At 38.3% G+C, this 20019-nt stretch overlaps 1 protein-coding gene across 1 annotated transcript; it reads left to right on the top strand.

Annotated features, from left to right (window-relative positions):
* The first annotated feature begins 42 nt into the window (after positions 1-42).
* trpm5 (transient receptor potential cation channel, subfamily M, member 5) lies at positions 43-19674 on the top strand. The gene is made up of 31 exons (XM_077713060.1): positions 43-82; positions 167-226; positions 333-391; positions 980-1164; positions 1632-1663; positions 2447-2553; positions 3540-3604; positions 4090-4234; positions 4304-4484; positions 5867-6033; positions 6136-6313; positions 6486-6550; positions 6807-6992; positions 7272-7371; positions 7465-7583; positions 7771-8118; positions 10377-10520; positions 12891-13014; positions 13151-13296; positions 14115-14227; positions 14305-14406; positions 15071-15329; positions 15892-16010; positions 16109-16241; positions 17020-17194; positions 17331-17499; positions 17635-17813; positions 17904-18036; positions 18339-18411; positions 18976-19063; positions 19177-19674. Exons 1-31 carry the CDS (start codon positions 43-45, stop codon positions 19230-19232), a joined length of 4050 nt encoding a protein of 1349 aa, XP_077569186.1. The 3' UTR covers positions 19233-19674.
* Positions 19675-20019: the final 345 nt, after the last annotated feature.

Here is a 20019-nt window from a genome sequence, read left to right as displayed (position 1 = left end):
AAGTAAAGAAAAGAATTTGATGGGTTTTGGCACATGTGTAAAATGGGGACTTTGGTTGTGAAAGAAACCAAGATCAAACAAGGTTCCTGAGGATTGAGCAAATACAAATGCTTATTTGTCGGTGAAATAGATGGATGGTACACTCTTCTTTGTGGTCTTTGTGCAGCTCTCTGGCAAAATTCTTTTGAGCGGAAAACCAAACATTTGGAAGTGTGCTTGTGTCAAGGTGGGTGTTCGTTGGCCTTTACCATTTCATATTTTTAATATCGTGGTAAAGGTTTACACAGCAAAGATTTAGAATACTTGATGCCCTAACATTTTATTACACACAGTTTCAGACATTCTGTGTAGTGGAAAAAGGCTGGCACAGCTGAAGAGGAGGAGGATCAAGGTGTGTCGGTATGGTTTGCGGAATTGGACATTTCAAATTTACTTTGAATGCAACTGAGTCTCATCACAAACAAAAACAAAGAGCTCCTAATAGATTGTAGGAAAAGTAAAACCAAACCCTTGTCCTCTTCCATTGACAGGAAATGTGTAGAGTGGGTACACAAATTTCTGGGAACCCTCATCTCTGATTGGCTGACGTAACGCTAAAGCTGCTGTAAAGAAGGCACAGCAGCAACTAAATTTCCTGGGGATTCCTAAATGAAAAATGTCTGAAACTGTTGCTCTGTTTTGCCACTACACTATTGTCAGGTTTGTCATTTAGACATCCCTTTAAACATGCAAAATAAGAGAGAAGACACAGTTCTGACTCTTTTATTCTTAGAATGCCCCCTTTTAAATGGTGTCCAAAACAATAAATTTGGGGGTGAGCAGAAGCAGTTTGGAGGCTTAAATTTTTTGTGTTTGGTTGTCGATCCATTTGTATGTGAGTGGAATTTGCAATACATGTGTATTGTGCAGCAGCAAGGCACACAAAACATTTTGGCTTCTCAATTGGCTAAGACATAAGACATGTTTTTAAATTCCTCAGGCCGTCGCTGTGGAAGATTGTTATGAACTTGAGCTTTCTAACAATGTCTCCATGATGCATGCTATTCTCAATAATTATTTAAGCAAAGCATATTTTATTAATTTCCTCAATGAAGTAAATCTAATCTTTATTATGGGAAGCAAAGTGCTCTTCATTGCAGAGCTTGTCTTCGCTGCAGAGCAAATGTATGATAATTAATTTTCTTATTTACATGATTCTTACAACCATTGAGAGCATCCTGATGTACTGGGCAACAATAATGTTTGGTATGTGAAGAGATGAGTAGCTGATGATAAAACCATGGAGAGGGTCATAAATGAAGCACAGAATATAATCAGTTGCCCATTGCATTCTATGGAAGAGATTGCATATTATAGACTGTTGATCAAAGCCACACATATTTTAAAAGACTTTTCACTCAGGCATCCCACTGTTTGAACTCTTGGTTGCTGCAGGTGCTTCAAAACATAAATTTGCAGATAAAGAAACCTTTTTATTTCAGAAACTGCAACAAACAAACGATCTGAATAATTCATTGCAATCACTGCACCACATTTTGTCATTTGTTCTTTGGAAAAGTGGTTTGCACGTCCACCTCACAGTTCTGAGATTGATGGTTCCATACCCGATGGGTTATGACCTTCATGTGTAGAGTCTCTCTGGACTTGTGTGGGTTTTCTCCAGGTACTCCGGTTTCCTCCCACCACCCAAAAACATGCATGGTAGGCTGGTTGGACACTCTAAAATCTAAATTGAATTTGTTAAGCCTTGAGGCTCTACCTTTCTTGGCTACTGTTATTTAGGATTTTTTTTAATATCTAATTCCAATATTTCCCATCCTGATTGTTTACTCAGTTCTTTCGTGTGCGCAAAATTATGCAATGTGACACCATTGTAACGACTCTAGTAATGACCTTGGGCTTTTGTTAAAATTAAAATGTATATTAAGGAATACAAATTCAGATGAGTTCATCCAAGAATAACTGGCCAGCTCATTATTTTAAAAAGAGCTGTCTCAACGTTTTAGTTTATTTTTCCTTTCTTTTGTTGATGTAGTTGTAGTTATTTACATGCTTTGGAAAAGGGGCATTACAGTATATAGTATAGCAAAGTATACCTCTGGTGGTTATGTGGAAATAACTAGATATGCAGCTCCTGAACTATTATTTCACCGTTTAAGAATCTTATTTTAGATTATTTTTGTCTAGTCTTATAAAACGAGAAAATTCACCTGATCATAACCCATTAAGTGGTATGGTTTTCACTCACTGAAAACAAAAATGAAGGCAGTAATGCAATGAGTTAGCTGAAGATTGCTGCAATAGAAGGCCTGTGAATGCATCTGATATAGTAATTTCATGGAGATTTGGTTGTGTCCGTGTCCTCAAGTCTTGTATTTGGCTGAGAAGTATGCAAATGAATTGTGTTGTTGTTCATAGCAGCAATGAATTCGTAATACACTTCCAGGAGTCTCACTCAAGCTTTGTGTGGTAAGCTTCGAGGACTTTTCAGGTCTCCATAAGCAGAAACGGATTATAAAGAGATGCTCGGCAGACAAGACAATCTTCTGGCAAGTACAGCTCTTTTGGGTCTCTTGTTTTATTATCTGAAAATTATTTTCACATAAAGTCTCAGTTACTTCACATCAGTTAATTTGCCAGCAATTGTAGATAGATAGTCGGGTGTGACTAATTTCCATTTGGATTGCCAATCAAAACCACAAGAATGAATAAAGTAGCAAATAGTAACTTTGTGAATGTCACCCACACTAAAATGAATTGAGCTGTTCATATAAATGTACAATGTTGGATGAAATTTGTAAATTTCACATTATATTGAGGGATTGGTCATGATATTGTAGTCATTGAAACATTACACATTATTGAGTGACTTGTTAGGATAAAATGTTGAGGAATGCCCTTTTTTTATTTAAAATGCTGTGCAAAACAGGTTTGCTATGCATGTTTCACAGAGCTAATGTGCTTAGTCCCCTATGGTAGCATGCAAATCATATCATTTGCTTGTTCAATGGTCTTTTTCCCTTAACTCAAACACCTTGTCAAGACTGCATGCTTCTGTACCTTTGAGCAAGTAACAAAAGCAAATTTACTCATACCCCTTTATGTACCCTTGAGCTACTAAAACTCACTAATTGATTCTAGAACCCCAGGGTGGTTTTCAAATAATTTTCACAAGAAATGTAAATAAGACTTAGCCAAATGGATCTTAATATTCATTTCACTTAAATGAGACAATGAGAACTACGGAGATAGCACTGTTAATTGGAAATGAAAGGCAACATTTATTACATAGCTGAACACTTTTTTAAAAATTCATCAGAGGGATTGGATTTAAACACTTTTGACTTCCAACCGTCAGGTGTGGTGGTGAATTTCAGGTTTAAACACAAGAGCTGCTTTGCATCTGAAGCGAGTATGAAAATGTTGCTAGTTTTGCATTGACCACAAATGCCTCTAAGAACATATGTGAAAGGGTTGATGAATGAGTCATATTTGGCTACAAAGGGTCATGTAATCATGTCATGTTTGCTTGTTTATAGGCGCTACAGCCGCAGGCAAAATGCCAGCGATGTGGGAACTTTCTGGAATGGTCAGCGGAGCACCGGTGTGTCTTCTCATCTTGCGATCCATCTCTAATTTCTTATGATGGGACAAGTAGTAGAGAAAACTTGTGGATGGATAATACCAATTAAGACCATTGCTAAATTCCAAGCCACAATATATGTGTAATAGATAAATTCACTCATAACTTGGAAATACTGCAATCAAAAAGTGCTAAATCATCCTTCCATCTGTGTTCCCTTCTTATGGTGCCGACCCCAAATTGGGTTTCTTTGAGTGTGCCATGCCTGAATGTGCTTTAGCTCAGGAACGAATGTTGATCCCTATAATTGAAGGCTTCATAAATAAACCTTACTTGACATAATACTGGTGATTGGCAAGACCAAGGAATCTTGAGTTCACCTTTAAATTATGTGCCATTTCAGTGGTATTTTAGCGATTAAAAATAATGCAACAATTTAAATTATCTCCTAACAATAGTCATTTCTTTAGAGTTTGAGTGGCAAACCTTTGGCCTTTCGCATTCAGTGTCCTCCAGGAGTGTTCCTGCTGTTCCATTGATGATCACACTCTGCAGAATGTTAATAAGGACCAGAAAAGAAGGAGGATTTATTGGCCAGCTGGAAGAGTTGGGGAGATTGACTTCATTGGGACCTCCAAGACTAAAGGAAAGGTAGCCAACATAATCAACAGTTGGGGAATTCACTGTCTTGATTATTTTTACTCTTTGCTTGTATTCCAGTTTATGAGGGTGCAGAGCAATACCGACCCAGCGCAAATCTTCCAGATGCTGACAGAGAAATGGGGATTAGCGCCTCCACATCTGGTAGTTGCACTTGTGGGAGGAGATGAGCTGGTTCAGATGAAGCCTTGGCTCAGAGACATCCTCAGAAAAGGTCTTGTGAAAGCTGCACAAAGCACAGGTATGAGACGCTTCTAAAAAAGATTTAAGTCTGACGTCTGTAGAGGCACCAAATTGCAGATAATTAATGACTTAATCACATTTAATCTGGTCATGAGTGATTTGCCAGCTTCTCTCATATCAATAATATAGAAAATGCCTCTACCTAATGAGCTCAAATACCGGTGCAAACAAATTTGTAATTAAGAAAATATATATCGAGTATGCGTTCCAATTGTTGTTGTGCATATGAGAAGAGTATATATAGACAAATGAATTCAGTGCACAAAATGTGATTATCAAACCTGTGACTAATTGTACTTCTGAAAAAAAAATCAGGAAATGATATGTATGTATTCGAAGAGGAGTAGGAAGCAAAAAAGGATAAAACAGGAATAGCTGTATTTTTTGTTTCTCTATTTAAATAAAGGGAAGTTACTGGTAGTTTAGTGGTTAATTATAGGCTCCAGCACCCCGAGAACCTGACAAGGATAAATGTAACAGATAATTGTGTCTGAGTGTGTGTGTGTGTGTGTGTGGTGTGTGTGTGTGTGTGGGTGGGTGGGTGGGGGTGTGTGTGTGTGTGTGTGTGTGTGTGTGTGTGTGTGTGTGTGTGTGTGTGTGTGTGTGTGTGTGTGTGTGTGTGTGTGTGTGTGTGTGTGTGTGTGTGTGTGTGTGTGTGTGTGTGTGTGTGTGTGTGTGTGTGTGTGTGTGTGTGTGTGTGTGTGTGTGATGGAGGGTGCATGAGTATGTGTTTATAGGCTACATACATATTTTACCGTGGTCTAATGAGTCAGACTGATTGGTGGTGAACACAGTTTTTTTTCTTCCAGAACTTTCAAACTTGCTGAATCATTATAAATGTTGCCATTCTTTCCAACTCCAAGTACGCAGTCGATGTACTCTCTTTGTCTGTATGCATTCTACAGGCTGCCTCGCAGCCACGGATGGCTAGACACAAAGTCGAACTTCACTCTCAAAGTCACAGCGCTATTTGAAAATAACTGTGACAAATCTTGTGTGAGTTTAAAGAGAGCAGGCGACTTTCAGAGCATGTGCAGTTTTTGTTCATTCAGAACTTTTTTGATCATGTTCAAGCTGTGTTTAATTAGTTACATAAATAATATAAAAAGAAACAAATGACTATATTAAAATATTTTTAAAAATAGGACTACAAGGCGCTCCCGAGCATAAGCCGTACCCACTCAATTTTAAAGGGGAACTGAATTTGTTGATTCTTAAGCCACACTGGAACATATGGGGAAAGTTCTTTTGATTGTTTTACAGGCTTGATACACCAAAAGAAATGCAGTTCATTAGTCTGTACAAAAACATAAACTAAAAAAATATCCGTAAAGTGGTGGTTTAAAGCCCAAAAATGATCTGAATCTTTCTGTGATCCAGGAGCATGGATTTTGACCAATGGCCTTCGATTTGGCATCACTAAGCACTTGGGTCAGGCTGTACGCGACCACTCCTTGGCTAGCACATCTGCAAAAGTTCGGGTGGTGGCCATTGGCATTGCTCCATGGAACATGATCCACAACCGAGAGGCACTACTCGGCACCAAGGTTTCTTACATACAACATATATACTGCTAAGAAAAAGAAAAAAACTGGACAAAAATATCTGAGTGAATGTTGAAATACTGTTTTTGATTTCATCTCCTAAAGTTGGGTGTGCCAGCCGTGTACAAGCCACAAGACCTGCCGCATGGGTCAGTCTATTCTCTGGACAGCCACCACTCTCACTTTGTACTTGTGGAGGAAGATCCAAACATACCCGGAACCACAAGTGAAATAAGAGTGAAGCTGCTCAAACACATCTCTCTTCAGCGTACAGGCTACGGAGGTAAACTCATGAGAGGAATAACATTGGCAAACAAATACACAACTGCAATATCTTATTTCTATTGATAAAGGCACTGCAGATGCCTTCCCTATGGGAACATTATATCTTAAGAAGATTTTGACACAGTTCATTCTGAAGATATTCATGAATAATTTTGTGACTTCTTTCAAAGGTGCAGGAAGTTTTGAGATACCTGTTCTCTGTCTATTGGTGCATGGTGAACCTCCAATATTGAAGGTTGGTCTGATAAGACAAAGATTCTGAAAATTAGGCTTTAAAGTAGATTTTAGTCAGCCCATCAAATGAAGCTGAATGCAGCAGGTGGCTAATCCACTCTTTTGATGATATTTATTATGCCCGAATTAATTGAAAGTAAATATTCAACTGAGAGTCATGAACCATTCATAATATGTGCTCACGCTTTTTGGAAGAGGTGGGCTGAATTACAAGTTTACAATGGTGTTGTGAATGAACATGTTATCATTTCCCGCAGCGGATGTGTAAAGGCATTGGCAATGCAACACCATGGCTTATTCTGGCGGGCTCAGGAGGAGTGGCTGACATCCTCGTCACTCTCATGAATAGGGGCTGCTGGGATACAGACAGCGTTCATGAGTTGTTGCTGGATACCTTTTCAAACGCCTACCACAGCACGGACATAACAAACTGGGTCAAGCTGGTGAGGGTTATGTGTTGAGCATGGAGGCGGGCATACAGTTATGAATGTCAAGAGGCTTTGCACATTGCCTGTAAAATAGGACGCATGGGAATGAGTGCTGCTAAAATGGGATTCGCTTTATCTAAATGTGTACGTAATGCCCCAGTTAATAAAAAAAAGATTGAGAGAGACAGAAAAATATTACATTTCATTTTTGGGGACGGGTTCATCAAACTGAAATTGTCTACTCATAATGTTTCAATACGTAAGCTGCATATATTTCTGTGTTTCACCAATCAGATCCAGAAAATAATGGATCATGGACATCTGCTCACTGTCCATGACCCTGAAACTGAAAGCTCTGAGCTGGACACTGTCATCCTCAAAGCTCTTGTCAAAGGTAATGAATGATCTTTCTATGGCAAAGGTGATTATTAAAAAGGAAGATTCATAGATTATACCACTTTTGATATTTTGTGTGTGTGTTTACTAGCTTGTAAGAGTCAAAGTCAAGAAGCCCAGGATTTTCTTGATGAATTGAAGCTGGCTGTTGCCTGGAACCGAGTGGACATTGCCAAGAGTGAAATCTTCAACGGAGATGTTGAATGGAAGGTGAGCAATACAAAGTAATTTAGCCATCCATTTTTTTTCCAGCACTCTCCCTTTTTAGGGCAAGAGGTGGAAAAAATTAGTGTTGTCTATATATGACTTATTTAAACTGCTATGTTCATTTTTCCTATTATCTCCCACCAATATTCTATAAACCTTCATCACCACAACTCAAACATGGTCTGTACAGGCGTGCGACTTAGAAGAGATGATGATGGACGCACTTGTCAATGACAAACCAGACTTTGTACGCCTTTTTGTCGACAATGGCGTTAACCTGGGCGAGTTCCTCACCTATGGACGTCTACAAGAGCTTTACTGGTCCGTTTCAGAGAAGAGCCTCTTGCATAACCTACTTCTAAAAAAATATGAGGAAAAGCAGCGCCTGCTTGGTACTGCAAGGGCATCTGGGCCTCCTGGGCAGCACACGTCCGAACATGAAGAGCGGAAGCCCCGTTTCACTCTTTATGAGGTCGCTAAAGTTCTCAAAGACTTTCTTCATGACTCCTGCAAAGGCTTTTACCAAAAGATTCCCACAGTGAGTGATCTATTTTTGTCTTAAAGATCCTGGAATGTCATTTTTCACATAACATTAGTCACAACACATAACATTCTGTATGTTGGAAGATGAATGCTGAAAACGTGCACAGGGGGAGAACGGTGCAGATGTGTAGTAAAAAAAACTATTTTTTATTTTCCTGACAGTAAAAAATGCCTGCACTTCTGGCCCGCCCCTCCTACTATACAATGACTTGCCACCATTTGTGGCTATTTGGTACAATTGAAACGTCCTGATTTAAAATTTCTACAAAGTTATACCTACAAATGAGAACACCTATTGTAAAAAAAAATCGTCAGCATTGCGTTTTTGCAATACCCTGAATCGGTGGCCAGCCGATCACATTACTAAGAAAAAAAGCTGAAATAAACATTGTTTTAGAGCTATAAAAACAGACTATTTCGGGCTTTCGATCCAGTTCTTTTAATCCAATTAAAACAAAAAAGTATAAATATTAGATCTAAAATGGTCCGGCCCACATGAAATGGAGTTGACGTCAATGCAGCCCCCGAACCAACCCGAGTTGGACACCCCTGATTTATAGTGTCCAATCCGCCTACCATGCTAAAATAAACATTGTTTTAGAGCTATAAAAACAGACTATTTCGGGCTTTCGATCCAGTTCTTTTAATCCAATTAAAACAAAAAAGTATAAATATTAGATCTAAAATGGTCCGGCCCACATGAAATGGAGTTGACGTCAATGCAGCCCCCGAACCAACCCGAGTTGGACACCCCTGATTTATAGTGTCCAATCCGCCTACCATGCCGGGGGGAACAAACTCCACCCAGACAGGAGGACCCACCTGGATTTGAACCAAGAACCCCAGAACTTTGAGGCCCACACACTAAGCACTCATCTGCCGGACCACTAGGGTTTCTATGTGTTTTGTGCTATATTAATTAATGCATTTGTGTAATGAAGCAAGGCAAAGCAGATGGCAAGTCACGAGCCCCTAATGCGGTACCACCATACAGTCAGTCCCTCAGGGAAGTGGTAAATCGTGCAGTAGGGGCCGACAGTACATCTGTTACAGTTGGCTACAATTCCAACAAGGGCCCACTTGATATCTGGCATTAGTTTTAGAGGTATCCAAAAGATCTGATTCCATTTTATCCTTTAGAGATAACGTTGAAATTGGCTACACGGTGGACATGAGTTTACTAGTAGAGAAAACTTAAATAACATCTTCTCATCAAATGCCTTTTGGCCTGGAGGTGGGAGTGAAAAGGTGGCCGACAGAAAGATTTTGATCGAATACGTGCTCTCAAAACTTCACTGACATGAACCAGGACTTTTCAAATTGAAACTCAAAGGCTGTTTTCAGTCCTGTTTTTTTTTTTTGTTCAATGATTCTTGTACAGACAGTTTAACCAATGGCGTTTCTGCTAAAACAAGCAGCACTTGCCTGCAACTAATTGATTAGATTTATCACCTTCCAGAGTGGTGAAAAGGTGTCGTCTTGTTTGGTAGATATGAAATCTTGCACCCCCTGTGGATATTCCTTTATGGAATATTTAGGACACTGCTGGAATAGACAGAAAACCTCCAAGTCAAAACACATACATTTTTCAATGTAACAACATATAGGGGTTCCTTATAGACAGTCTGTACTTTAACGAGGGCACACCTACAATGATCTACACTTAATGATATAGTATTATTTACCTAAGTTTACGTTTATGTGTCATTTTTTTGTAAATATGCATTATATCCAAAGGCGAATTTCCGTCTCGTCTTCTGTCTAGTCCCTTGTGCAGGTTTATGTTAAAAACGCAAGATAAAATCAATAAATAAATTAATAGTAATACATTAAATTAAATTAAAATAGTAATAAATAAATATAAAGTAATAAATAAAACATAAAATCAATTTTGAAGCCTTATTATGTATGTTTAGGTTGTTTTCCTCTTCAAATTTTGCAGGCTTGTTCTTGGCATTCTTGTTATTTGGTTATTAATATTGACCTCCATTTTACATGACCTTTTGGGATTATCACTGAAAAAAAAGATACAACACAGTGAAAAAAGGCTAATTGGTAAAACATCTCTTTGAAAAACATGATAAACAAATCACTAAGATAATATTACTGTGCTTTATGCTCTTGCCACATATACCATGTGTACACAGAAAGAAAAAATATATATTTTGAAGGGTGATAGGGTAGGGGACGCTAAACATGAGTGTTGTATTTTTGGTGCAATCATTATAAAACTGGGTTGTCTGTGCAATCCAGGAGAAGCCAGCAAAAGGCCGACTGTTCCAGAGCCAGAAGAACCTAGCCGAAATGGAAGAACGTTGCCAACATCCTTGGAGGGACCTTTTCCTCTGGGCTGTCCTTCAGAACCGACAGCAGATGGCTAACTACTTTTGGGCCATGGTATGTCTTGTCAATTAATTTTCATCATGTGGTTGTGCAAACATGTGTCCAGTAAAGAACAACATTAAAAAGTGAATATTAATTATGTCAAGAAATTATTTTGGCACATATAGTTTGTTTGTGTGTGGTTTAGCATTGTACAAGTGCACAAAAAAACCCACCATCAGAAAATGGCACTGCTATTGAAACATCATCTTTATCAAGGACTTAAAGCTTTTATACCTCTGGCAAGAAGGTCATGCTTCAGAATTGATGTTGATGGGAAACATTCTCAGACATCTGAATTTAGATTTATGGATAATTAGAATGACACCAATTAATAATAGAACAACTTTGTTTTCTGCATCTTTTAAGGTACACTTTGATTGTGTTATTACCTCTTCCCTGGATTCAGCAAACCAATTACCGGACTGCAATCCTTTCAATTGTCACCCCCGTGTGCCCCTTTCCTGCATATATTTCTCACATTACCTCAATGTATGGTAATTTCATTCAACGTGCGAATATTTTGGCCACCTTATGGTCACATCATAGACATAATGGCACAATTCAGAATGTTTATTGTATCTCGCAAGTTATAAGCTTTAATATATTGTAATTACCCTGAAATTATGCAAATACTGCATCTCTTACATGTGCAAATGTAATGTGAGCCCATGCAACAAAACTTTCCAATACGCATATGTTACATAAATATAACATGCTACAATGGATGATTTAAAGGACAGTACTCAATTTCCCCCCTTTGTAAACGACTAAGTATTCTGAGTATGTTCATGTAAAATATGATCTAACGTAGAAATGATTAAATATCAAGTTATGTGTGTATGATATTTCATTTTCACATTTCATGCACCTCTTCTCCAGCCAACTTTGAAACAGTGAAGCATGATAAGCAAAACACCAGAACAATAACACAATTTCCATTAGGGAATATAATATTTATTCTCAATGTTAGTGTTTATTTTTGTACATGAGATGTGTTGAGAAGTTTACAAAGGAAAAAGGAGAATAAAAGGAGGTAAAAACATTTTGGAACCATACCAGAATGTCTTTTTAATATATAATAGGTGTTTATACCGTCTTGTGAGTGATGTTTTTTTTCATCATTGGGACTCACAAATATTATTTGCTGTCTACTATCATTCAGAATTCATAATGTATTATACGATCATTTGCCACCCCTCAAATGGTTTCTGCTGGCCTCACCCCACCACATAAATATTTGCCTTGATCCTTCCCTGTGCATTGTGCCAACCAACAAACAACACCTGTATGTTTAAAGGCACTCCATATTGCTTTGGAGCAATTCCCAATTCAAGGAACAATACAACATTTGTTTTGTTTTGATTCAAGTTAGAAATGTTGCATTCACTGATTGCTTTTCATGCCCACTGGAATGTCAATTCAAGTCACCACCAATTTGTGCACAGCTCTACTGTGTACCACTTTTCACTAGCATTTTTTATGGGATTCCAGAATGTGGCTGGTAGTGTCAGCTTTAAACTTAAGTGGTTTAAATGTTGTTTTCACTACCTTTGTAACACAGGGATGATAACATAAACACTGACTTTTTGTTTTAACCTTTTACAGCAATGCTGCAATGCTTTTCGCAGTGCAGTGCTTGTGTAGCAATCTGGCTATGGTTGGAATTGCAATTTAGATAAGGTTTTAACCCAGGGGTGGGCAAACTTTTCGACCCGGGGGCCACATTAACTTTAAAAATTTGACAGATGGGCCGGGTCAGCACAAGATACGATACATATAAAAAACGGCATCAGTTAACAGTACATATGGAACATAAACAGAAAAAAAGGACTAAAGTATTAACATACTCATCACTCATCATTAAAGTAAAAAGTATAAAGTACAAAAGTAAAAAGGAATGTATTAAGAAATAGTAACATGTAATTTAAAAAAGATAGAGGGGCTGTAAAACACGAAAAACAAATAAGAGTGGATAGAGCTAATGCCACTGGATTGCGCATGACGGCGCCATCTTGGGGATTAAAAAAAAAACATTATTTGGACAGTGTCGACGGGCCGGGTTAAAACGCCTTGTGGGCCGGATGAGGCCCGCGGGCCATAGTTTGCCCATGTCTGTTTTAACCACTTGCAAAGCACATCATGGTGACTGCTATAGTTTAGTTTAAGAAGGAAATGTTCAAACTTAGATTAGAGTACATGTGAGCTATCTGCTCAGTTATTCACATAAAATAATCACAGATCGTGAGTCTGAATTTCACACCACACTACTTGATAGCACAATAATCAGTTAATGGATAAGCATGTACAAGAAAATCAGCATACCCAGCTGTATGCGGATATTAAAAAGTTAGATTCATACTTATGATTTTTTCATTTGTTCAGGGCCCTGAGGCAGTTGCAGCGGCATTGGCAGGATGCAAAATTCTGAAAGAGATGGCAAGACTTGAATCTGAGGCTGAGTCTGCCCGTAGCATGAAAGAGGCCAAGTACGAACAGTTTGCCCTTGGTGAGTATGTCATTGGGCATCAGGCTGTCTGTAGGATCAGAAGTGAGAAAGCTAATCAGAGACACTGATGGATTTACTCCTCTGACCTAATAAAATGGCTGTTTGTCATGTACTCCTTGTGTTATCCTGCGAATAGATGTTTTTGGAGAGTGCTACTCCAACTGTGAAGACAGGGCTTATGCATTGTTAGTAAGGAGAACACAATGTTGGAGCAGATCTACAGTACTCAACCTGGCAACCGAGGCTGATGCCAAGTCATTCTTTGCCCACGATGGAGTGCAGGTAGCTGAACAATTTCCCTTCAATTAGATTGTTTTTTTTTCCCCACCTCTAGTTCTTTCTCTCTCAATCCCTCCATGTAATTTTTTGCTGAGATGAAAATTGAATTGATTTTTCTTAGTAACAACGACATGGTACATTTTGTTTGGCTGGGCATAGAATCAAGTATCTTTGTATTTTCAACAGTTTGCTATGGTTTACTCAAGTATTTATTTTCAATTCATTTGTAGGCGGCGTTAATCTTTCTGTTTGGTTTAGTGAAGTTTTTCAATTGTCCTTATGTATTTGAAAATGAATACATACTTTCTTTACAACGGTACTTGTGTGCAAGTCTCAATGCCACAACAAAATCAATTGGTAAAGCATCCTAATGAATACAAATGCAAAGTAGTAAAGAAAATGGATAGATGGTTGGAGAGAAAAAATAACTTGCCCTTCCAATGATAATATATAAATATATTTTTTACTGACACGTGGGACCATGAATCTGATAAATATTTTATGTTTTGACCTGATACAAGGTGCCCGAGGCAAAGGAATGGGTGCTCATTAAGTAATTACATTGCATAAGCAGACCTATGAATTGGGAACTGGTCCACAAACCTTGTACTGTAGTATAATTTGATTGATGGTGTTAATTAGCATTTTAACTAGGATAATTCTCCACACTCCGACTGTGGGAGCAGATTGCAAAGCGCATATTCTCATAAAGGATACACTGCCACCCTGTGGAATAATTCACAAAGCCTTGACCTTTGAATGTAAAACCTTTGTTTGTTTACATATCGAATAATTTCATCCACTAATGTATTTTTTTCCAGGCTCTTCTGACAAAGATTTGGTGGGGATCAATGAAAACAGACACAGCCATCTCCAAGCTTGTCGTGTCTTTTTTTTGTCCACCTCTGATTTGGACTCACCTTATAAAGTTCTGGTGAGATCATTTCTATTTCATAGTTTTGTTCTACTGCAATATATATTTTGTGGGTTATTACTGTGTATTATCTTTAGTGATGATGAGCTGGATACACGGAATGGTGAAGAACCATTTTTGGAACTGGATCATTTGGACACGGAGAAGGTCTTACTTTTAACAGATGAAGAAGGCCCCTTGTAAGATTTCTATAATGCTGTTGTGTGGAAACTCATAATTTATATTAGGGCAGTAATAGACAAACAACCATACAGTGAAATACATTTTGAATGGTCAATCTCTAATTGCAAAATCTGTGAAATATGCACCCGTTCAACTTAAAAAATAAAACTTCATTATTATATAGAACAGGTGTTCCACGTGCGTATCCCATGCAACTTCTCATTTGATAATAAAAAAAAAAGAAAAGTGTTTGATAGAGTCGTTAGCGTGTCTGCCTCACAGCTCTGGGGTCCTCGGTTCAAATCCAGGTCGGCTCACCTGTATGGAGTTTGCATGCCTTTGTTGGTTTTCTCCAAGTACTCCAGTTTCCTCCCACATTCCAAAAACATGCATGGTAGGTTGATTGGACACTTGAAATTGCCTCTTGGTATTGGTGTAAGTATACATGGTTCTCCGTCTCCTTGTGCCTTGCAATCGGCCTGCCACTAATTCAGGGTGTCCCCCGTGTCTGGCCCGGAGTCAGCTGGGATAGGCTCCAGCACCCCTCCCGACCCTAATGAGGATAAAGAGTTTTGGAGAATGAATGACTGAATGATAGGGAATGGTGATGATGCAATGGTACAAATGGATTTAAGGCTGATCCTTCACAAACCTAAATTTTCCTTGTCATTTTTTTTCAAGGGACTCCTCTCCTGGCACCCCAACAGAACAGAGTTGCTTATCCGTGTGGTGGCGATACTTACTTCGTCGCTGGCGTCGATTTTGGAGTGCTCCTGTAACTGTGTTCCTTGGTAACGTCATCATGTATTTTGCTTTCCTGTTTCTCTTCACCTACGTCCTGCTGCTGGACTTTCTTCCACCACCTCCCCTTGGTCCTGGAGCACCTGAGATAATGCTCTACTTCTGGGTCTTCACCTTAGTGCTGGAAGAACTACGTCAGGTGAAGTTTAGAGAATTAGATGCGGTTTTATGAATGTATTTTTCTATATTCTTAATAGTTCTTGTTCCGTATTCATTCATCTTATGAATTGCTTATCCTCATAAGGGGTGCAGAGGGTGCTGGAGCCTATCCTAGTTAACTACTGGCCGGTATTGGGTCATTCAATCGCAGGGCATGAGACGGACAACCATTCCCACTCACACTCATACTTGGGGGCAATTTAAAGTGTACAACTAGCCTACTCTGCATGTTTTTGGCATGTGGGAGGAAACCAGAGTACGGAGAGAAAACCCACGCAAGCCTGGGGAGAACATGCAAATTGCAAACAGTGAGGACCAATCTGGAATCAAATCCTTACCCCCTGAACTGTGAGGCCGATGTGTTATGCACTTGGCCACCCCTGTTGCATATATTGTATGCTTTTTGATAAAATATAATGGGCTAATTCCCAAAACATAATTATATATGTATGTATGTGTTTGTGTGTGTGTGCATGCACTGTTATTGGAATCATAATTTAATAAATAAATATTTTAAATATATATATATATTTATGTTTCAGAGCTTCTTTTCAGATGAAGAAATGAATATATTAAAGAAGTTTAAGCTTTATGTAGAGGATAACTGGAACAAGTGTGACATGGTTGCCATCTGTCTATTTGTCGTGGGCGTTTCATGCAGGTAAATAAAGAATGCAGTACATACATAGAGTACCTATAGACCATAAAAGTGTATAAAAAGGAAATTTGAAAAAATAACACATTTTGCTTGGATTGCAGGATGGTTGGTGACACCTATGAGGCAGGGAGGACTGTTCTAGCAATAGACTTTATGGTATTCACACTACGCTTGATCCATATTTTCGCCATTCATAAGCAGTTGGGACCAAAGATCATCATTGTGGAGAGAATGGTGATTAAAAATACACAAATGCAAATATTTAACATAGCAGCCTGTTTGCCAATCTGGTTGGGTAGCTTTAACAAGTGCCGTATTTTCCGGATTATAAGTCACACTTTTTTTCATAGTTGTGAATGGGTCTGTGACTACTACTCCAGTATGTGGTACATATGTTTTCTGGGTTGTTTTTTTTTTTTGTCTTTGACCACCGACAGCCATGGTAAAGCGGGGCATATTATCGTGTATAGACATGATGATTTGATGTGTTTTGTCCTCTGCGGCAGAGGCTCCACCGAACCCCTGAAACCGACCCACCGGGCCACTATGTTTCGATCGAACCCAGGTTAAGAACCACTGATATAAATAGTATATTCTACATGAGAGTTTTTTGAAATCTGCTCTATAGAGCAAACTAATATTTGGGCTGTTAAACATAAAATGCCATGATTGCGACTAAAAATATTTTTGCTGTGCAGCTTACTGATCCAGCACATGTCTATATTTTCGACCCCATTCCACCCAAAACTAGTTGGGTGAGAATACTGCTCAGCCTAATAACAGTATCTACTATCAGAAATATGGATGCCCAGGATGTTTGCTGCATTTGAATAGATGCAGCACAGTTCTTCATGAATAAAAACTCCAGGGTCATTTTAAAATTCTTTTTATCCGGCTCTCACATTGACCCATCACATTGCTTATTTTGAACTCAGTGACTGACGAACCTAGATTCAAATAAAAGACTTGAAAGATTTTCATATCCTAAGAAGACCAATGGTTTTCTTTACAGATGAAAGATGTCTTTTTCTTCCTCTTCTTCCTGAGTGTGTGGCTTATTGCATACGGAGTGGCTACGCAAGCTCTTCTCCACCCAAATGACCCGCGCATTGACTGGGTGTTTCGCAGAGCCCTGTATCGCCCATACCTGCACATTTTTGGCCAAATTCCTTTAGAGGAAATAGATGGTAAAGAACTCAAGGATGAATCTTTTCCTTCATTTTATTCAAACATTTGAGTGAAGTAGCTCATTTATGTCCATAATAAAGCCAGTTTTAGTTCAATAATGTACAATTCTGTCCATTTGTTTCTTTTATGATACAGCCGCTCGGATGCCTGAAATAAACTGCACCAACGACTCAGAGGACATTATCAAAGGCTTACGCCCACCATGTCCTAATATCTATGCCAACTGGCTGCTGATCCTTCTTCTGGTCATTTTTCTTCTTGTGACTAATGTCCTTCTACTCAACTTACTCATTGCCATGTTTAGGTCAGGAGATGAAAAACATTGTGGCAATATATGGGTGGATGTTTGTCAGCAGCTTCTAGAACACCTAAAATAGCTCAAATTTAGACCCATGTTGATGCTAATATATGATTTTTTTTTCTGTTTTCTGATCTGTAGTTACACATTCCAGGTTGTACAGGGAAACACTGATATTTTCTGGAAGTTCCAAAGGTACAACCTGATTGTGGAGTATCACAGCCGCCCAGCATTGGCTCCACCTTTCATTATCATCAATCACCTCTCTCAACTTCTCCTCAGTCATGTCAAACAGTCTGAGCCCAAGCAGGAGCATCTTGGTAACAATCATCTGTGAATTCTGAATTTTTATTTTGCCACTGAGACCTGTGCTTTTATATTTGTGACTGTTTATATGTATTTATTGTTAGAGCGAGCACTACCACCTGAGCTTGACCAGAGACTGATAACATGGGAGACTGTACAGAAAGAGAACTACCTGGTCAAACTTGAACGCCAACACTGGGAGAGTAGTGAAGAGAGGCTTAAGAGTACATCTTCAAAGTATAATTGTCATTTCCTTATTGTAGATAATGTAACTATAATTACATAAAACCGATATTCAGGTTTCTATTGTACCAGATTTGAATGATTAACCCTGACTTGGCTCTAACCTTGTAAATAGGGTGTGGGTGATGTATAAATTTAGCAGTAAAGCATAATAATTACATACATTGTTTCTTCATAAAGATGGTCAACAATACTTGTATCTGTATTGCTGACCAGAAACGTGTCTTTATGGACAAATGTTATGATGTATCGACTGAGTGGCAGCACTCCTTTCACTTTGTTTGTTTGCCACGAAGGGTCCAGAGTTTGCTGAGGATAATCAGTGGGGTGAAGGACCAAGAGAAACGACTTCTATCCATGGAGGCACAGGTATGACCAGACGACACTGTAATCTTCACTAGTCATTTATAATATTTTTTTTCCCATGACTTGAAATATGTCATGTATGTAGTAACCTGTCCGAGAGTAATGCACTAGGTCAGGGGTGTCGTACTCAGTTTGGTTCGCGGGCCACATTCATGCCAATTAGATCTTATGTGGGCCGGACCATTTTAGATATAATATTTAGAATTTTTATTTATAAATGAATTAAATTAAATGAATTAAAAGAACTGGATTAAAAAGCCTCGAATATTCTGTTTATTTTAGCTTTTTTTTTAATATATTTTCAGATTTTACAAAATTATTTTTGAATTAAAAACACAGGGAAAATTGATTAAAAATGACCATTATTGATTTAAAAGGGGGAAAATCAGGACATTTAATATAAATCTAGACTCTTCATTTTAATTTCATCCTAAAACAGAAAGCTGGTACTCATGATTTACTTTTTGGGCAACACAAAATGATGCGGCGGGCCAGATTTGGCCCCCAAGCCGCCACTTTGACACATGTGCACTAGGTACACTGCATTTCATCTGGATTTGTATCCAGATCAAATACTGTGGCGAGGTGTTGTCTTGGATGGCTGAGTGCTTTGCTCTGAGCACACTTAAATGTGGAAAAGAAGCTCCAACTCCAAGTAAGTCAACAGGCAATCAAAATCACATTCTGTGTAACCGAGAATACCATCACACACTCAATGAAGCATTTTATGTAAATTAATGTGCCGCAAAATGGCATTGTCTTTGGCAGGCTACAAGCTGACCAGTGGGGCAGAAAAAAGTCAGCCGGAAAAAGAAACTCGGTGAGCTAAAAGATATTGTTAGCTTTACACATAAAAATGTAGTGTTAAAATTAGGTAGGTAAGTTTTATCAACTTTTTAAAGGTGATCTTGCACGAAATCCTATTTTTCACCAATGTTTCAGCTAGAAAATAGGTCAATGAATGTGTACCTGGATAGAGACTTTGTCAACCATGCTGTTTGTATTTTGAACACTTTTGTAAGTCAAAGCACTATGCAAACAAGCAGATTTGTAATCGGTGATGTGACATTACATAGCATCTTATTATGCAAGTAGTTGCCCACTTTCTGTTTACTACACACTCACTGCTAATGGCCAGTCCAAGCGATGACTTTAAATAAAACATTTAATATTCAATATTGACCAAGCCAAACACATTTGTATACATCTGACTGACTGCAGGGGTAAGCAAAAGAGACCAACTATTATAGCTTTTAAATTGGTATTGCAGGCATTTTCAACGCTAATTGTCGTGAAAACTTCATAAAATGACATTTGAAATCAATGCAAGGTCACCTTTATAGATGACATGGCAAATTGATAGACTTTATATTGATATTTATGTAATAAAGATTGTTTGCTTGTTGCATATGCCGCTCACAAATTGCTAATAATAATCATTAGACTTAATTATAATTCTTATTTTTCAAAATACAATAGTATATAACTCTGTACAATAACAGAGCACAGATGATTACAAATCTACATGAAATAGAATACCAATTAAAACAGGACCAGATGATTGGTAATCGTACTTTTCAAAGGGGGTGAACCTATTGTGCAATTGATGGA

The sequence above is a fragment of the Stigmatopora nigra genome, chromosome 3 (assembly GCF_051989575.1).
Source record: "Stigmatopora nigra isolate UIUO_SnigA chromosome 3, RoL_Snig_1.1, whole genome shotgun sequence".
In the NCBI taxonomy this organism is placed as follows: Eukaryota; Metazoa; Chordata; class Actinopteri; order Syngnathiformes; family Syngnathidae; genus Stigmatopora; species Stigmatopora nigra.
The sequence above is the reverse complement of the archived record's forward strand: the minus strand, read 5'-3'. Positions and strand labels throughout refer to the sequence as shown.

Bases quoted from the DNA above. Each gene is read 5' to 3' on its own strand.
- trpm5 (XM_077713060.1), top strand. From the start codon at position 43: ATGGGGACTTTGGTTGTGAAAGAAACCAAGATCAAACAAG. The intron at 3,605-4,089 runs GTGTGTCTTCTC...TTTCGCATTCAG, and splicing joins GAATGGTCAGCGGAGCACCG to TGTCCTCCAGGAGTGTTCCT. The intron at 17,814-17,903 runs GTAACAATCATC...ATTTATTGTTAG, and splicing joins GCCCAAGCAGGAGCATCTTG to AGCGAGCACTACCACCTGAG.